This window comes from Dryobates pubescens, chromosome 26, assembly GCF_014839835.1.
Source record: "Dryobates pubescens isolate bDryPub1 chromosome 26, bDryPub1.pri, whole genome shotgun sequence".
In the NCBI taxonomy this organism is placed as follows: Eukaryota; Metazoa; Chordata; class Aves; order Piciformes; family Picidae; genus Dryobates; species Dryobates pubescens.
In genome coordinates this window covers 1,422,752-1,441,345 of record NC_071637.1, presented here as the reverse complement: position 1 = coordinate 1,441,345, position 18,594 = coordinate 1,422,752, and the positions used below count along the sequence as shown (strand labels likewise).

General features: G+C 56.9%; 1 protein-coding gene across 1 annotated transcript in view; it reads right to left on the bottom strand.

Moving 5' to 3' along the window:
• Positions 1–18,594, bottom strand: part of NECAB3 (N-terminal EF-hand calcium binding protein 3) — a 37,016-nt gene extending 18,422 nt beyond the window's left edge. The window contains exons 1-3 of the mRNA XM_054173374.1: positions 18,412–18,594; positions 12,082–12,106; positions 11,066–11,174 (exon numbers count right to left, since the gene is read on the bottom strand). Of these exons, the coding sequence (XP_054029349.1) occupies positions 11,066–11,174; positions 12,082–12,106; positions 18,412–18,504 (227 nt within the window). The 5' untranslated portion in view covers positions 18,505–18,594. The remainder of the gene's footprint in view (positions 1–11,065; positions 11,175–12,081; positions 12,107–18,411) is intronic.

Genomic DNA, 18,594 nt, shown 5'->3' with positions numbered 1-18,594 from the left:
TGGACATGGATAAAGAACTCCCAGTGCCTCCCTTGGGATGCAATACAGATACTCAGCAAAACCACAGCCCCTTGTGCTGCCAGCTCCACTCCATCAAACTTCGCTGAGCCCATCTCTGAGCAGCTCCCTGCAGCCGAGCACAGCTCTGCCAGACACTGATGGGGCTTTGAAGCACAAATTTTACACTGGAAAAAAGTCTTCTTGCTCCTGCTTAATTCTTCCCCTTGCTTCTGAAAGCTGCCTGCAGAGCCACAGCTGCTGCACAGCCACAAGAGACCTGGCGCTGCAGCACCCTTGGCACTGCAGCATCCACAGCACTGCAGGTTCAAACCATGCCCCAGGGCAACAACCACAGCCACTGGTCCCTATCCAAGAGCTGGGTAAAAGGCATAGAGAGGATGTAGAGATGAGCCTCCAAAACACACAGTGCCACACACAATGCACACATCACAGTCTCACAGTATCACTGAGGTTGGAAGAGACCCCAAGGATCATCGAGTCCAACCTGTCTCAACAGACCTCATGACTAGACCATGGCACCAAGTGCCACATCCAATCCCCTCTTGAACACCTCCAGGGATGGGGACTCCACCACCTCCCTGGGCAGCACATTCCAATGGCTAACAACTCTCTCTGGGAAGAACTTTCTCCTCACCTCCAGCCTAAACCTCCCCTGGCACAGCTTGAGACTGTGTCCTCTTGTTCTGGTGCTGGTTGCCTGGGAGAAGAGACCAACCCCTTCCTGTCTACAACCACCTTTCAGGTAGTTGTAGAGAGCAATGAGGTCTCCCCTGAGCCTCCTCTTCTGCAGGCTAAGCAACCCCAGCTCCCTCAGCCTCTCCTCCCAGGGCTGTGCTCCAGACCCCTCCCCAGCCTTGTTGCCCTTCTCTGGACACCTTCAAGTCTCTCAATGTCCTTCTTAAACTGAGGAGCCCAGGACTGGACACAGGACTCAAGGTGTGGCCTGAGCAGTGCTGAGCACAGGGCACAATGACCTCCCTGCTCCTGCTGGCCACACTGTTCCTGATGCAGGCCAGGATGCCCTTGGCCTTCTTGGACCCCTGGGCACACTGCTGGCTCATGTTTAGGCAGCTGTCAATCAGTACCCCCAGGTCCCTCTCTGTTTGGCAGCTCTCAGCCACTCTGCCCCCAGCCTGTAGCTCTGCCTGGGGTTGCTGTGGCCAAAGTGCAGCCCCTGGCACTTGGATTTGTTGAATGCCATCCTGTTGGCCTCTGCCCATCTGTCCAGTCGGTCGAGGTCCCTCTGCAGAGCCCTTCTGCCCTCTAACTGACCAACATCTGCTCCCAGCTTGGTGTCATCTGCAAACTTGCTGCTGACTGACTCAATGCCCTCATCCAGGTCATCAATGAAGATGTTACAGAGCATGGGGCCCAGCACTGATCCCTGGGGCACACCACTGGGGCCTGGCTGCCAGCTGGCTGTGGCACCATTCACCACCACTCTCTGGGCTCAGCCTCCAGCCAGTTCCTAACCCAGCTCAGAGAGCTGCTGTCCCAGCCAGGGGCTGACAGCTTGGCCAGGAGTTTGCTGTGGGGGATGGTGTCAAAGGCCTTGCTGCAGTCCAGGCAGACCACATCCACAGCCTGCCCCACAGCCACCAGGCAGTCAGCTGGGCATGGAAGGAGATCAGGTTGGTCAGGCAGGACCTGCCCTTCCTAAACCCATGCTGGCTGGGCCTGAGCCCTTGGCCATCCTTCAGGTGCAGTTATTGCCCCCAGGATACTCTGCTCCATCACTTTCCCTGGCACTGAGCTCAGGCTGCCAGGCCTGGAGTTTCCAGGTTCCTCCATCCAACCCTGCTTGTGGCTGGGGACAACCTTGGCCAGTTCCCAGTCACCTGGGACCTCTCCAGTGAGCCAGGACTGGAGGAAGATGATGGAGAGCAGCTTGGCAGCTCATCTGCCAGCTCTCTCAGCACCCTAGGGTGGATCCCATCCGGTCCCATGGACTTGGGAGTGTCCAAGTGGCTCAGCAGGTTCCCAGCTAATTCCTCATGGATTTCCAGGGCATCACACTGCTCCCTGACCCCATCCCCAGCTCAGGAGGCCACTGGTGCTGAGCTCCTGCCTTGCTGTTAAACATTGAGGCAGGGAAGGTGTTCAGGCCTCAGCCTTTGCCTCGTCCACAGTCACAGTGTTCCCCTCCAGCTCCAGTAAGGAGTGCAGGTTCTTCTTGCCCTTCTTTCTAGTGTTGATATATTTATAACAATGCTTTTTGTTGTCTCTCACAGAGGTGTTCAGCTTCAGTTCCAGCTGGGCCTTTGCCTCTCTAATTTTCTTCCTACATAATCTAACCACTTCCTTGAACATACCTGGAGAAGCCTTCCCCTGCTTCCAGAGGTGACACAGCCTCTTTTTTCCCCTTCAATCCTCCAGGAGCTGCTTGCTCACCCAGGCCCAGAGCCTTCCCCTGGCCTCATCTTTTGGCACATGGGCACTGCCAGTTCCTGTGCCTTCAAGAGCTCCTCTTTGAAGCAGCTCCAACCCTCCTGGACCCCTCGGTTCTTGAGGGTTGGTACCCAGGGAACTTTGCAGATAAGTTTCTCAAACAGGCTGCAGTTTGCCCTCCTGCAGTCCAAGGTGAAGGTTCTGTTGGTGCTCCTCCCTATCTCCCTGCAGATTGAACACTTCACTATCTCGTGGTCACTGCACCCTAGGCAGCCTCCCACGGTCACATCTCCCAGCAGCCCTTCCCTATTGGAGAGCAGCAAGTCAAGCAGAGCCTGTCCCCTGGTAGGCTCACTTAACAGCTGTGTCAGGAAGCAGTCCTCTATCCGCTCCAGGAATCTTCTGGACTGCCTCCTCTCTGCTGAATTAAGTTCCCAGCAGATATCTGGCAGGTTGAAGTCCCCCACGAGGACAAGATCTGATGATCTTGAAACAGCCTCCAGTTGTTTGTAGAATAATTCATCAACCTCCTCATCCTGGTTGGGTGGTCTGTAACAGACTCCAACCAGGATGTCAGATTTGTTGGGCTGCCCTCTGATTTTAACCCACAGGCTCTCAATTCCCTCATCTTCCACCTAGAGTTCTGAGGCAGAAAGTGTCTCCCTAATATACAAAGCCACCCCTCCTCCTCTCCTCCCTCGCCTATCCCTCCTAAAGAGCCTGTAGCCCCCCAGTGTAGCACTCCAATCGTGCCTGTTGTCCCACCATGTTGCTGAGATGGCAACTATATCATAGTTGCCCTGGTGGATTAGGACCTCCAGCTCATCTTGCTTATTGCCTAGGCTGCGTGCATTGGTGTACCTGCACTGCAGCTGGGCTCCTGAGCTCTCAATTGACCCTACCTTGTGCTCTACTCTTACCTCTGCAGCGGGACCGATGTCTTCACCCACCCCCTTCAGACCTAGTTTAAAACCCTCCTAATGAGCCCTGCCAACTCTAGTGCTAGGACTCTCTTGCCCCTTCTAGATAACTGCACCCCATCAGGACCCAGCAGGTCAGGTGCAGTAACTGCTGGCAGCATCCCCTGAGCCATTTGTTGATGGTGTGGGTTCTGTTCCTCTCAGTGTCCTCCCCTGCCACTGAGGGAACTGAGCAGAACACCACTTGCGCTCCTGCCCCATCAATCAATTGTCCAAGGGCCCTGAACTCCTTCTTAATCGCCCTGGTGCCCTTCCTGTCGATCTCATCACTCCCAGCCTGTATCACCAGCAGAGGGCAATAGTCAGAGGGATGGATCAGCTTTGGGAGTCTCCTTGCAATGTCCCTTACCCGCGCCCCGGGCAGGGAGCAGAGCTCCCTGTGGGATGGGTCAGGAAGACATATGGGTCCCTCAGTACCCCCCAGGAGAGAGTCCCCAACAACTATAACCCTTCCCCTTCTCTGTCTGGAGCCGATTGTTATAGCTGGTGGGGACTGCTTGGCCTTAGGCTTGGCCTTAGGCTGCTCTCTGGAGGTGGTTGTTACAGCCGGCAGGGACCGCTTGGCCTTGATCTCCCCTCTGGATGGCTGCTCCTCAGCCCTCTCATCCCCACTGCCCTCGGCCTGCAGGGCCTCAGACTTATTATGCAAGGGCAGCAGAAAAGGAGGAGAGGGCCAGGATGGATTTCTCTTGTCACCCCTGGCAGGGACCTGTATCCATCCCTCCCTGTTTCCAGGGACCCTGACATCATATCACCCCCACATCACCCAGGCCTTTGCATCTGTGCCCAGGGAGAACCTGGGGCTGGGAGTGGTTTGACCAGGAAGAAGAAGGGGCCACCAGCTCAACCCACAGCCCATTCCTCACCACAGTTTTGGGGAGCTGGGATCCAGCTGACAAAGAGCTACAATCAAATCCAACCTTTTGGCTTGCAAGGTGAGGCCAGAGATGATCAAAATCTCTTTGTCTTGGCTGTTTGCTGCTCAAGCTGCACCAGGGGAGGTTTAGGGTGGATGTTGGGAAGAATTTCTTCCCAGCAAGAGAGATTGGCCATTGGGATGTGCTGCCCAGGGAGGTGGTGGAGTCACCATCCCTGGAGGTGTTTAGGAAGAGCCTGGATGGGGTGCTTGGTGCCATGGTTTAGTTGATCAGATGGTGCTGGGTGATAGGTTGGACTTGATGATCTCAAAGGTCTTTTCCAACCTGGTTTATTCTATTCTGTTCTAAAACTACCCAAACACTAAACCACTGAAACCAGTCACCAAGATCTTGTGGCAAAAGTCAGCCCTCTGAGAGCTGTCCAGTGGAAGCGTTGGGTTGGAAGAGACCTTGAATTATCATCTAGAAGACGTGCTCCTCCCCAGTCATAGAACTGTCAGGGTTGGAAGGGACCTCAAGGCTCAGCCAGTTCCAACCCCCTGCCATGCCCAGGGACACCTCACACCACAGCAGGTTGCTCACAGCCACCTCCAGCCTGGCTGCAAACACCTCCAGGCAGGAGGCTTCCACCACCTCCCTGGGCAACCTGGGCCAGGCTCTAACCACCCTCATGGGGAACAACTTCTTCCTCACATCCAAGCTGAATCTCCCCATTTCTAGTTCTGCTCCATCCCCCCCAGTCCTATCACTCCCTGACACCCTCAAAAGTCCCTCCCCAGCTTTCTTGGAGCCCCCTGCAGATCCTGGAAGGCCACAATGAGGTCTCCTCAGAGCCTTCTCTTCTCCAGACTCACAACCCCAACTCTCTCAGTCTGTCCTCACAGCAGAGCAGCTCCAGCCCTCTGCTCCTCCTCATGGCCCTTCTCTGGACACCTTCCAGCACTTCCAGATCCTTCCTGGAACAGAGGCTCCAGAACTGGACACAGAGCTCCAGGTGGGGTCTCACCAGAGCAGAGTACAGGGGGAGAATCCCCTCCCTGGCCCTGCTGGCCACACTTCTCTTGCTGCAGCCTGCTTCAGCAGCAGTCCTGCAGGGCCTCCTCTTTCCAGGTCCTGCTTCCTACAGCAGTCTCCAGGGCACAATTAGGGGCAGAACAGAATCCAGCAAGCAAATCACAGGACCAACAATGCTGTTCTCATGCTGCCAGAAGCTGTTCACAGGGGAAAGCAGGAGGAGCTCCTGTGCCGGTGGTGGACAGCCATATGAACATGATCCAGCAGTGTGCTCAGGTGGCCAAGAAGGCAAACACCAGGCTGGACTGGATCAGGAGCAGCATGGCCAGCAGTAGGGATGTGATTGTGCCCCTGTACTGGGCATTGGTGAGGCCACACATTAAATCCTGAGCCCAGTTTTGGGCCCTCACTCCAAGAAGGACATTGAGGGACTGGAGCAGGTCCAAAGAATGGCAGCAAAGCTGGGAAAGGGTCTGGAAAACAGGGCTGGGCAGCAGCAGCTGAGGGACCTGGGGGTGTTTAGTCTGGAGAAGAGAAGGTCAAAAGGAGACCTCATTGCTCTCTCCAACACCTCAAAGGCAGTTGCAGTGAGGTGAGGGTTGGTCTCTTCTCCCTAGGATCAGGTGATAGGAGAGGAAATGGCCTGAGATTGTGCCAGGGGAGGGTTAAGTTGGAGATGAGGAGAAATGTCTTTGCTGCAAGAGTGGTCAGGGACTGGAGTCCCTGCCCTGGAGGTGTTCAAGAAAGGTGTGGCCATGGCACTTGGAGCCACGGTTTGATAGCCATGGTGGCTTTGGGTTGCTGGCTGGACTGGATCACCTTGGAGGTCTTTTCCAACCCAAACAACTCTGTAGTTCTGTACAGAACCTGCATGTCAAATCCCAACCCAGCCTGCAGGGCTGCAGCAGGCTCTGCTCCGCTCTTCTCTGCCATCCCCTCTGCCACTCCAAGACAAGAGCCATCCTCTGCCTCCACAGCACTCATCTGGAGACTCTCCACATTCCCCCATAGCTGTATTTTGACTGCTCAAACCAGTGATTAACTGTAATCAAGCTTGAGCTGCTGCTGAAGGATCTTGTCATGAGTGTGCTGTGGGGATGTCATCAGCATGTGCCTGGAATTTGTGGCAGAAGCCAGCAACCAGCTGCAGGGAAGCAGAGGGGAAATGTTTGATCTCTACCATTTATGACACTGGGCACCCCTGCTGCCATCACAGGGCTGGTTTCCAAACCTGGCCAGTGCGGTGGGTTGAAGTTTCCCCCCTAGCATTAACTTTTGCCAGACCAACTCAGTTAGAAGCACACCCAGAGTGTTTCCTATCACCCTCTCTGTCACTCAGAGCCTGGCTGTGGCTCTGGACCCTGACTGGCGAGCAGGAAGGTTCACCTCCTTCCCCAGAACAGGAGACCTGGGGTTGCTTCCACTGAGAGTTTGTAAAAAGGACCAGCCCAGCACTCCCACCTCTGACACCTGAGGCTCAAGGTCAGAGGCACAGGCCCCAAGCAGCCTGTGCCTGATTCCTGCCACCACCATCTGAATGATCTCATGCAAAGGAGACTTCCCAGATATCATTTTCCAGACAGATGCAGGACATGAGGTCCACAGGACACTTCCCTGGCAAGGCTTCACAGTGCCTCACAAAGAGCAGCAGCTGTACAACACTACACCATCCCATCCAAAGCCCTCTGCAGCTCCATGGAGAAGGACCTGGGAGTGCTAGTGGACAAGTTCAAGGCTTCTTCCCTATCCTCAGGGACACATCCCCTTGACCTGGACAGGCTGGAGAATTGAGTGGAAGGTCAACAAGGGCAAGGGAAGGGTTCACAGAAAGAGAGATTGGCCATTGGGATGTCCTGCCCAGGGAGGTGGTGGAGTCACCATCCCTGGAGGTGTTTAAGAAGAGCCTGGATGAGGCACTTGGTGCCATGGTTTAGTTGATCAGATGGTGCTGGGGGATAGGTTGGACTCGATGTCAAAGGTCTTTTCCAACCTGGTTTATTCTATTCTATTCCTGCACCTGGGGAGGAACAACCTCCTGCAGCACCACGGGTGAGGGGGGACCTGCTGGGAAGCAGCTCTGTGGAGATGGATCTGGCAGTGCTGGAGGACAAGTTCTGCATGGGACAGCAATGTGCCCTTGAGGTCAAGAAGGCCAATGGTGTCTTGGGGTGCATGCTGAAAAGTGTGGCCAGCAGCTCAAGGGAGGTTCTCCTCCCCCTCTATTCTGCCCTGGTGAGGCCACACCTGGAGTACTGGATCCATAGAATCCTAGAATGGCCTGGTTGTTAAAGACCTTAAGATCACAAAGTCCAACCATAACCTAACATCTCCCTGAACACAACAGTCAGACCATGTCACTGAGCTCCTCATCCAGATGTCTTTTAAACACCTCCAGGGATGGTGACTCCATCACCTCCCTGGGCAGCCTGGGACAGTGCCCCATGACCCTTTTGGTGAAGAAATTTCTCCTCATGTCCAACCTAAACCTCCCCTGGTGCAGCTTCAGGCCATTTCCTCTCATCCTATCACTTGCTACTTGAGGGAAGAGACCAACCCCCACCTCACTGCAACCTCCTTTCAAAGAGCAATGAGGTCTCCCCTCAGCCTCCTCTTCTCCAAACTGAACAACTCCAGCTCCCTCAGCTGCTCCTCACAGGACTTGTGTTCAAGCCCCCTCACCAATCTTGCTGCCCTTCTCTGGACACACTCCAGCAGCTCATTGTCTTGTGAGGGCAAGTTCCCTGCTGCCACCTCCCATGTCCTGCCCCTCTCCCACCTGCTCAGACTGAAGCTGTGCTATGCACTGACCCTGCCCAGGTGCCACATGGACCATGCCTCAGGCGGGGCAGGAACTAGAATCACACTTGCAGTGGTCTCAGGGCTGGACTCTCCCTTCTGCTGTCTCAGAAACTAGGGCATCCTCTCAGGCTGGAGGGATGTCTCTTACCTTTGCTTGAAGTCACTGAACACAGGAATTCGGCAACAAGCTCTGCCTGCAGGGTCTCTTCTCCTCAGGGCAGAAAGAGATCAAAGGCCCAGTGGTTGTGCCCTGCTAATAGATGTCAGCAGCTCAGCTGCTGCCAGTGCCACGTTGTCATAGCTACCACACTGTCACCATGGGGAAGGAGTTCCAGAGAGCACTGCTGTGGCCAGGGCTGGGTGCGGCCCGCAGAGACAGCCTGCTGGCGTGGGCCTGTCAGTCTGTCCTGCCTGTCTGCTCTGGACAGATAGAAGAAGCCTGAACTGAAAGTGAAGGCAAAAGAGGAGGCCCTCAAAGGTTCATTTAAGGACACAGTTAAAACTCTGCTTTGCTGCAACCTGTGTTTTCCATCTTTGGGGGGGTGGGATTTGCAAAGGGAAGGGAAAGGCTCTCTGATGTCTCTCTGGTATCACAGCCCAGACAGACAAGAGGTGTTCTCATGAGACCTCCTGCTGCCCACCTTCAACAAGCCCAACTGGCAGGACAGGCAACAGCAGGCAGCCAGGCTTAAAAGAAAGTGGCAGCAGGGGCTGCACGTGCCAGGGGCTGCACGTGCCAGGGGCTGCACCTCACTCCTGTGCACTGCCACTGAAGCACCAGCAGCTAAACACAGCACCCCACCGCCCAGCAGTCAATCACCCCAGGGGGTAGATGTGGGGACTGGCAGCCAGGGACTGCTGGGTACCTACTGTCGGTGGTTCAGTGGCATTTGGTGGCCCTGGCTCCCTGCAAAGCCCTGGGACCAGCAGGCCCAGATAAAGGCTGCTCCGAGGAACTCTCCCTTGCAGGGGTCTGCTCAGACAGCGCCTGGCCAAGGGCGCTCGGTAGGTGCAAGCGATGCTTCCTGGGGTGCCGGGCAAGCGGCATGAGCCAGAGACCAGCCTGCTGCCCAAGACCAGGAGGAAGCTGCAACTGGCTTCATCTGAACAGGCAGCCCCCAGGCAGGCCAGTTTGTCCCAGACTCATAACATGCCTGTTCACAGCAGCCAACTGGGCAGAGGGTCCCCAGCGAGGCCACGCTGCCATCCAAAAGCCTGGGAGGAGAAACCCAGCCAAGCCCAACAGACTGCAGCAGCAGCAAGGAGGAGAGCAGGGCTCAGGGCAGCTCCTTTCCCTGCTGAGGGGCTTTCTGTTTGAAAGAGAGCTGTACCTGGGAATTTAGGCCACTCCAATGGCCCACTCCTGGTGGAAAGCAGCTCTTACATAAGTGCAAAGCAATTCCCTGTGTCAGCAGTGGCAAAGTCCGCACTGCACAGTCAGTGCATCGCCCTCACCCCACCACGGGCTGCTCCTGCAGGCACACACAGCACTGCACAGCTGGGCACTTCTGGAACACATGCTCCACACCTCTGCAAGTTCCAATGGCCCCTTGCTTCCAGGGAACTACAGCACACCTGAGAGCAATGTTCTCAGGATGACTGCCTGGTCCCAGTGCCCCCAGCTGCTCTCCAATGGCTTCTAATGCTCCCAGTGCTCCCAGCTGCTCTCCAATGGGCTCTAATGCTCCCAGCTGCTCTCCAATGGGCTCTAATGCTCCCAGTGCTCCCAGCTGCTCTCCAATGGGCTCTAATGCTCCCAGCTGCTCTCCAATGGGCTCTAATGCTCCCAGTGCTCCCAGCTGCTCTCCAATGGGCTCTAATGCTCCCAGCTGCTCTCCAATGGCTTCTAATGCTCCCTCTGCCCATCGCTGCTCTTCAATGGGTTCTTATGCTCCCAGTGCTTCTAGCTTCTGTGCAATGGGTTCTAACATCTGTGTGCCTTCACCTTGTAGGAGCTCCTCTGGAACAGGTCCAGAGGAGGGCATGATGATGATCAGAGGGCAGAAGTATCTCCCCTATAGGGATAGGCTGAGAGAATCAAGGCTGCTCAGTCTAGAGAAGGTTCTGGGGAGATCTTACAGCAGCCTAACAGTACGTGAAGGGGGCTGCTGGAGAGGGACTTTTGACAAGAGTTTGCAGGGACAGGACAGGGGGCAATGGCTTTGAGCTGGAAGAGGGGCAATTGAGATAGGAGACTAGAAGTGAGGTTGGGGAGACACTGGCACAGGTTGCCCAGGGTGGCTTTGGATGCCCCCTCCCTGGAAGTGTTAAGGCCAGGCTGGATGAGACCTTGAGCAGCCTGGGCTGGGGGGGGGTGTCCCTGCCCATGGCAGCAGGGTTGGAACTGGATGATCATCGAATCAATAAGGTTGGAAAAGACCTCAGAGATCATCAAGGCCAACCTGTCACCCAACACCTCCTGACTACTAAACCATGGCACCAAGTGCCACATCCAATCCCCTCTTGAATACCTCCAGGGAAGGGGACTCCACCACCTCCTTGGGAAGCACATCCCAATGGCTAATTACTCCTTCTGGGAAGAACTTTCTCCTCACCTCCAGCCTAAACCTCCCCTGGTGCAGCTTGAGACTGTGTCCTCTTGTTCTGGTGCTGGGTGCCTGGGAGAAGAGACCAACCCCCACCTGGCTACAACCTCCCTTCAGGGAGTTGTAGACAGCAAGAAGGTCTCCCCTGAGCCTCCTCTTCTGCAGGCTAAGCAACCCCAGCTCCCTCAGCCTCTCCTCACAGGGCTGTGCCCCAGACCCCTCCCCAGCTTTGTTGCCCTTCTCTGGACACCTTCAAGTGTCTCAGTGTCCTTCTTAAATTGAGGAGCCCAGAACTGATCTTTAAGGTCCCTTCCAACCCAAACCGTTCTGTGAATCTCACTCTAACTCTTCATCACCCCTGCCTCCAAGCACACTCCCTTTCCCCTCAAGCAGTTTCCCCTGCTCCATCTCCCCTCCTCTGAGCCCCCAGGGTACTCACTCTGAGTGGCGCCTGTCAATGCCGCTGAACAACTCCCACAGCTCCTCCGAGCTCAGGATCCCATCAGCGAAATAGTTCTTGAACTCCTCAAATGACAGCTTCCCATCATCTGCATCTCAGTCAAAGGGAAGGATAATTATAGAGCTGCAGCAAGCAGCACGCCAGCCCCAGCCGCCCGCCCAGCAGCCTCTCCAGCGGGAGCGTGGGACGCCTGGGTGTGTGGTGCATAACAATGAGGGCAGAGATCTTGGGGGAAGCAGGTCCCACCAGGCCCCAGCCAACACCCAGCCACACTGCTGGCAAGCAGGCCCCCCTGCTTGCTGGAATTGCAGGTAGGAATGTCAGCCCCCTGCCAAAAGGGCCCCACTGCAACACCTTCAGAAAGGCAAGCATGTGCTGTACTTAGCTGGCTGCCCGAGCACAGAGCCTGTCACAGACAGCTCAGTGAGGACAGCTTCAGCTTTTTAAGGAGTGAAAAATCTCTCCACTGAAGTAAGAGGTTTTTAATTTCCCCTCTGTGGAGGACTTCAGCTCCTGGGCTGCATTTGGATCTGCGATGAAAGCAGCTCCTGGAGCCTGTGAAGGAGAAGAGCCCAAGACAGGGTGGGAAGACTCAGGGAAACAATTTGTGAGCCTGGACTGCTAGGTTTCTGGGTGCCAGATTAAAAGCCAGGTAGCAGAGCCTAACTCCAATGCCAGGGGCTCAAGTGGGCATCCAGGCACCCAAGTGGACTGAGCACAAAGATGGACTGCCTGCTGCACAGCTTGCTTTGCCTCCAGGAAGAGGGCTTGGAAGGGGCTCTGCCCTGCCCTGCACGTGGACAATGAACTGGAGGAGCCCAGTTCCCACAGCCCTTTGTGCCTTTCCCTCCAAGCAAAGCAGGAAAGCATTTTCTTTGCAGCCAGAGCTGCTCTCCCCTATGTCTCCTTCACTCTTTAGCCACATTTCCCAGCAGGGCCATGCTGTGCTGCTTTGCCCAGCCCGGGGCAGGCAGTGGCAGGAGCCAAGCACTCACCGTTCTTGTCGGCTCGCCGGAAGATCTGCAAGAGAAAATAGGACAGGGTTCGGTGAGGTGGCAGAAAGAGCATTGTTGAAGGGCAAGCCTGGCAGCACCTGGCACTGCCACCACATGCAAACTGGCCCCCTGGAGCCTGGAGAGCCATGAACAGTTTGCCTGTGGTGGTGGTGCCAGGGTCGCCCAGGCAGCTCCAGGGAAATTCCCCTGTGCTAAACCCTTAAACCCATTTCTTGTCCCCAGCACAGGCACTGCTGCCAGAGTGTGCCCAGCACTCAGCCTGGGCACCTCTCAGAGGGAAAGGAAGCTTGGCTGCATCCTCATGCTGGGAAGTGTTTAATCTTTCAGAGCCTTTAAACAGAAGGAGCACAAACCCAGTCCAAAGCAGGAGCATTTCGTGCCTGCAATGTGGAGGTGCAGCTCCTGCCTCCTGCTTGGGCATCACCATGGAATCACAGAGTGGTGGAGGTTGGAAAGGACCTCTGGAGATCATCTAAGCCCAAATGCCCCCTGCCAGAGCAGGATCACCTAAAGCAGGTCCCACAGGAATGCATCCAGGTGGGCCTGGCAAGTCTCCAGAGGCAGAGGCTCCAGCACCTCTCGGGGCAGCCTGGCTCCAGGGCTCTGTCACCCTCAAAAATTATCCTTCATAGCAATCCTTCCTGCAACATCCTGACATGCACACACTCTGTAATTAAGAATTGATGGATTAATTAATGCATATGTAACTAACACTGCCACAGAGCACAGCTGGAGAACTGTTCCAGTTCAGGGGCTTAACCCAGGTTCCCAACCATGAGGCTTCTCCCTGCCTGCTGCCCAGGAAGAATGGAATGGAACGGAACGGAAGAGACCTTCAAGATCATTGAGTCCAACCTGTCACCCAGCACCATCTAATCAACTAAACCATGGCACCAAGGGCCTCATCCAGGCTCCACTTAAACACCTCCAGGGATGGTGACTCCACCACCTCCCTGGGCAGCACAGCCCCAGGGCCAATCTCTCGGTCTGTGAAGAACTTCTTCCTCACCTCCAGCCTAAACCTCCCCTGGCACAGCTTGAGACTGTGTCCTCTTGTTCTAGTGCTGGGTGCCTGGGAGAAGAGACCAACCCCCACCTGGCTACAACCTCCCTGCAGGTAGTTGTAGAGAGCAAGAAGGTCTCCCCTGAGCCTCCTCTTCTCCAGGCTAAGCAACCCCAGCTCCCTCAGCCTCTCCTCCCAGGGCTGTGCTCCAGACCCCTCCCCAGCTCTGTTGCCCTTCTCTGGACACCTTCCAGCAGCTCAACCTCTTTCCTGACCTGAGGAGCCCAGAATTGGACACAGGACTCCAGGTGTGGCCTAAACAGTGCTGAGCACAGGGCACAATGACCTCCCTGCTCCTGCTGGCCACACTCTTTCTGATGCAGGCCAGGATGCCCTTGGCCTTCTTGGCCACCTGGGCACACTGCTGGCTCATGTTCAGCCTACCATTGACCAGCACCCCCAGGTCCCTCTCTGCCTGGCTGCTCTCAGCCACTCTGCCCCCAGCCTGCAGCACTGCCTGGGGTTGCTGTGGCCAATGTGCAGCCCCTGGCACTTGGATGTGTTCAATCTCCTGCCCTTGGACTCTGCCCATCTGCCCAGCCTGTCCAGGTCCCTCTGCAGAGCCTCTCTACCCTCCAGCAGATCAACTCCTGCCCCAGCTTGGAGTCATCTGCAAATTTGCTGATGGACTCAATGCCCTCATCCAGATCACTAATAAGGATATTGAACAGGATGGGGCCCAGCACTGGGGCACACCACTGGTGCCTGGCTGCCAGCTGGCTGTGGCACCATTCACCACCACTCTCTGGGCTCAGCCTCCAGCCAGTTCCTAACCCAGCTCAGAGAGCTGCTGTCCCAGCCAGGAGCTGACAGCTGGGGTGTCCTACCCCTGCCTGGCTCCTCTTCCACCAGCGATCAGCAGATCAGGGGCTGGCTGAGGAACAGCACCACTTCCAGAGCCTGGGAACATCCTGCCACACCAAACAATATGAGGTGGAGGCCAGCACATCCTCCCAGAGCCAATAACAGAAGGCTCTGTCTGTGACAACTTTCTTCTGTTTAATCATCCTTTTTAATCACCCTGGTTGCCAAAGAAATCTGAAGAGCTGGAGAAGGCTCAGGCTTGAACAAGGACAGGAAAAGGGGCAAGAGGCCTCTGTTCCATTCTTTTCCAGGCACCTGCAAAGCAGAGCTGATAAAACCACCCCCAGAGCAGCTCTGCTCCTGCCGCACGACGCTGCGGCACCGCCGCTGCCCCCTCCGCCCCCGGCTCCCCGTGCGCCTGGGGGGTACCAGCCCCCAGCGAGCCCTTGAAACCTCCTTGACAAACAGCTCCCAGGGGAGGAAAGAGCTGCCCAGAGAAACCTCTGATGCTTGTAGCTGGGCCAAGGCTTTTCTGATCCTGGTCCCAGCAGGGTGCTCCCCGGTCTTTCCCTGCAACCAAAACCAGGAGCAGGGACAGCTCCTCCTCCTCCTCAGATGCTCCTGTGAGCAAGGCAAGCTCCTCCAGAACCAGGGAACAGGCTGCCCTAAGCCTGGGTAACCACCCCTCTGGGACAGGGACTTATAGCCAACCAGGCAATCTCCCTGGCAGGAAAGCCAGGGCTTTCAAACAGCCCCAGGGCAGGGGCTGTTTGAATCATAGAATCAATAAGGTTGGAAGAGACCTCAAAGATCATCAAGTCCAACCTGTCACCCATGACCTCATGACTACTAAACCATGGCACCAAGTGCCACATCCAATCCCCTCTTGAACACCTCCAGGGATTGTGACTCCACCACCTCCCTGGGCAGCACATCCCAATGGCTAACAACTCTCTCTGTGAGGAACTTTCTCCTCACCTCCAGCCTAAACTTTCCCCAGCAAAGCTTGAGACTGTGTCCTCTTGTTCTGGTGCTGGCTGCCTGGGAGAAGACACCAACCCCCACCTGGCTACAACCTCCCTTCAGGGAGTTGGAGACAGCAAGAAGGTCTCCCCTGAGCCTCCTCTTCTGCAGGCTAAGCAACCCCAGCTCACTCAGCCTCTCCTCACAGGGCTGTGCTCAAGGCCTCTCCCCAGCCTTGTTGCCCTTCTCTGGACACTTTGAACCCCCTTTAAGACTCGCTGGGTGCACTCTGGAGCTTCACAGAGACAGGAACCCACAGCTCCCACATGCTGGGCATTGGTGTGCCCTGGAGCTTCACAGAGACAGGAACTCACAGCTCCCACATGCTGGGCATCTCTCTGGGTTTTAAAGCAAAACTTTCTCCAGGCTGCAGGGGTAGCTCTGCCTGCAACCACAGGGTCCCACCTGCATGTCCCACATGCCTGTGCCAACCTGCCACCACTTTCTGTCGAATCAAAAGGTAAAAGAGCTCCATCCCCCAGAGTCTCTGTCATCTGAGGGACACAATGACATCTCTGTGACCCCAAACATCACTGAGGGCAGCTGGCTCATCCCAAAGACAAGCAGGTGTCACCCAGGCACTTAAATGCAGATTCAAGTATGGCCAAACATTTCCACTCACAGGCTGGTCCTGCTCAGCAGGCTCTGTCTGCAGCCTGGAGATCCCACAGGAATGAGGAGGTCTCTAATGTGGGGGAGCCCATCCTGCCTCCAGCACAAACCTTGGCACACAGAGCTGATGCTTCTCCCTCACACAGGGGATCCTCTGCTGCAATGCAAGGAGAGCAATGCCAGAGCACAGGCAACAGCTGCCTGACGCTCAAAACAAATAAACGTGGTGCCAGCCATGGAGCTGCCAGAGCCCTGCAAGGTGAGGCCACATCTGCTCCTTCTCCTAGAGGCACGGTGGGGCTCCTCAGCACCTCCACTCAGTCCATCCTTGGCTGACCCCAGCTGCAGAGGGCTGCCTCAGTGAGCCCTGCACGCACCAGAAACCACCACTGGCTCCTGTGCATGAAGCAGGATCCAACTCCAGCCAAGCAAAAATAGCACAGAGCTGCCTGCATGCTCCTGCAGAGCTGCTTCCACGCTCCATGGCACGACCCCTGGGGCACAGGCACATGCACAGCATGCAGGCACTGCTTCTGGTGAGGACAGCAGCCCTGGGACAAAGCCAGGGCAAAATGGTGCAAAACCAGGACTGAAATGGGACTGGGTCTATGCCAGCTGCTGGAGAGGCCTTTCAGGCAGTCCCTTGCTTGCACTCAGGGGTCTGGCATTCTCAGAAACACAGGGACACTGCCTCAACCCCAGACACTTCCTTTTGCCCCTGGCTCCTGGGCTTGGGTCCAAGCAGCCCCACTCAGTGCCTGCAGCAGCAAACACAGCAGGGAAGAAGCTCTGAACCAGCACTGATGTGGGGACAAACCCCACACACCCTGGGAAGGCAGGACATTCCAGGGCTTGTCCCTGCCTGCAGGGCTGGAAGCAACCACAGCTGCTGGACATGCAGCCAGGGACACACTGGCTGTTGGGGAGGGGACACAGAGCTCATCGACCCACTGCAGGCTAACACAGGCTGTGACCAGGCACCAAAAACCTTTCCTGAACCTCTCCCACAGAGAGAGGGGAGTGAGGAAGCCCTGGGCACCAGCCTGGGGGACAAATATCCCAGAGGCTTGAGATGTCTGCTCAGAGAAACACCTGCGATGGCAGCACTGCAGTTCCTACTGCACCGGCAGCAAAGCATCTCAAGGAAAGCCCTCCTCCTCCTCCTCCTCCTCCTCCTCCTCCTCACCTCTCCCAGAGACAGGCGATCTGTGGGCAAGGAGACTGCGGCTCTGGTCCCAGGAGAAGCTCCAGCTGCCACCCAGGACCTCTTGTGAGCAGCTTTCCCCTCCTGCTGCCCAAGGGGCAGGTTGGGATCCTGCCCCACTGCATCCAGGCACAGCTCCCCACAACAAGCCAGGTGGGGCAACTGGAGGCCAGCCAACTGCCCACACCCCGAAGTGGAGGCATTACACTCTCCCTGCTGAGCTCCAGAGCTGAGGCAGGAGCAAAGGGAGCTATAGGAAAGAAGGGAAGCCACCAGAATCCAAAAGTAGCCCCAAGTGCTGTTAACACTTCCCATTTTAATTGCTTTAATGATGCCCTGAGGGAGAAATACAAGACTGAGTGAGTGCCCAGAGGAGCTGAGCTGAACACATCTGTCACCACCAACCCCCCTCCAGCCCATCTTTCATCAGCCAAGTAATTAGTGCAGTTAATGCTGCTAGCTGGAGAGCCCTGCAGCCTGAAACCCCCCACGGCAGGAGAGAGACCCTGACCCGCAGCTGGAAGCCATAAGCATCACCACAGCCAAAGCAGCCTTGCTTTCCAGCTGCTCCCTGGTGATGCCAGGAGATCTCCCAGGGAGAGGATGGGGCCAAGCATATCATTCACCTTCCTGCTGCCCAAGATCTCCTAGGATGAATGAGTGATACCACCCAGACCAAGGCAGAGGTGACAAGTGGCACCACTCTGGGCTGTCCGGGTGCTATGGCACATCAATGCTTGTTTGCTTTCTCCTCCCTCGTCCCTGCAGCAGGACAGAGGCAGCACCTCCACTTGCACATCTCCCTTGGCTCCACAGGGTGACCCCAGTGGTGACAGACCCAGAAAGAAGTATGAAGGGCTGGTGGCCCACCAGGGAGATTCGAGTGCTGCCCACTCAGTCCAGGCACCCTGCAGCTCACAGATGTCCAGCAGCAGGGAGATGGAGCATCCTGCTGTGCTGCAAGAGCAGAGCTGGGCTTCGACCCAGGCTGTGCGACTTGCCCTGGGAGGCGGCCAGGAAGGCAGCCACTTGCCCACCCCACTGGGTGCCACAGGGGAGAGGCACTGCCCCCGCTAGCCCAGGGCAAGGGCTCCACAGGAGCACCCTCACCGCAGGGCTTGAGGGGACACAGCACGCCACGACCTGTCTTACGGAAAGGAAGGCAGCCACTGTCCGCATCGCGGCTCCCCCTAGCCAGCCAGAGCCGCTGGGATGCCCAGCAGACCCGCAGGGATGGAGGCTGGGGCAGGCGATGGGACACGCTCCAGCTCCGACCGGCTGCCCCCCGCAGCTCTCCTACCCCGCACACGCGGCTCCCGCTCCGGCGGGCAGCCCGCGGCGAGCAGCAGGCTGTTTCTCGCCACCCAGAGGCCTGCATCTCAGCGAAAGGACACAACGCCGAGCGTTATTCAAGGCACCGCGACCCACGTCTCGACGCACGGCTCCAGGCCGATAGCAGCAGCGGGGTCCGCTCGTGTCTCCCCTGGCTTTGGCTCCTCAGCCGAGGCAGGCAGCGAAGGGCCTCACCCTGACACCTACAGGTTACGACCGCCGCACGGGGACGGGACGGGGGCTCGCCTCGGGCCCGCCCCGCGGTACTCACGTCGTGGAAGATGGGGAGCGGCTGGCGACGGAGCGCGGGGCCGCGGTCTGCTGACAGCAGGCACACGGCCAGCAGCTCGGCGCACGACATCATGGCCCCGCCGGCTGCGGGCGCTGCGGTGCCGTAGGGCGCGCTGCGGGGGCCCCGCGGTACGCTGCCGCAGGGCGCGATGCCGTAGGGTGC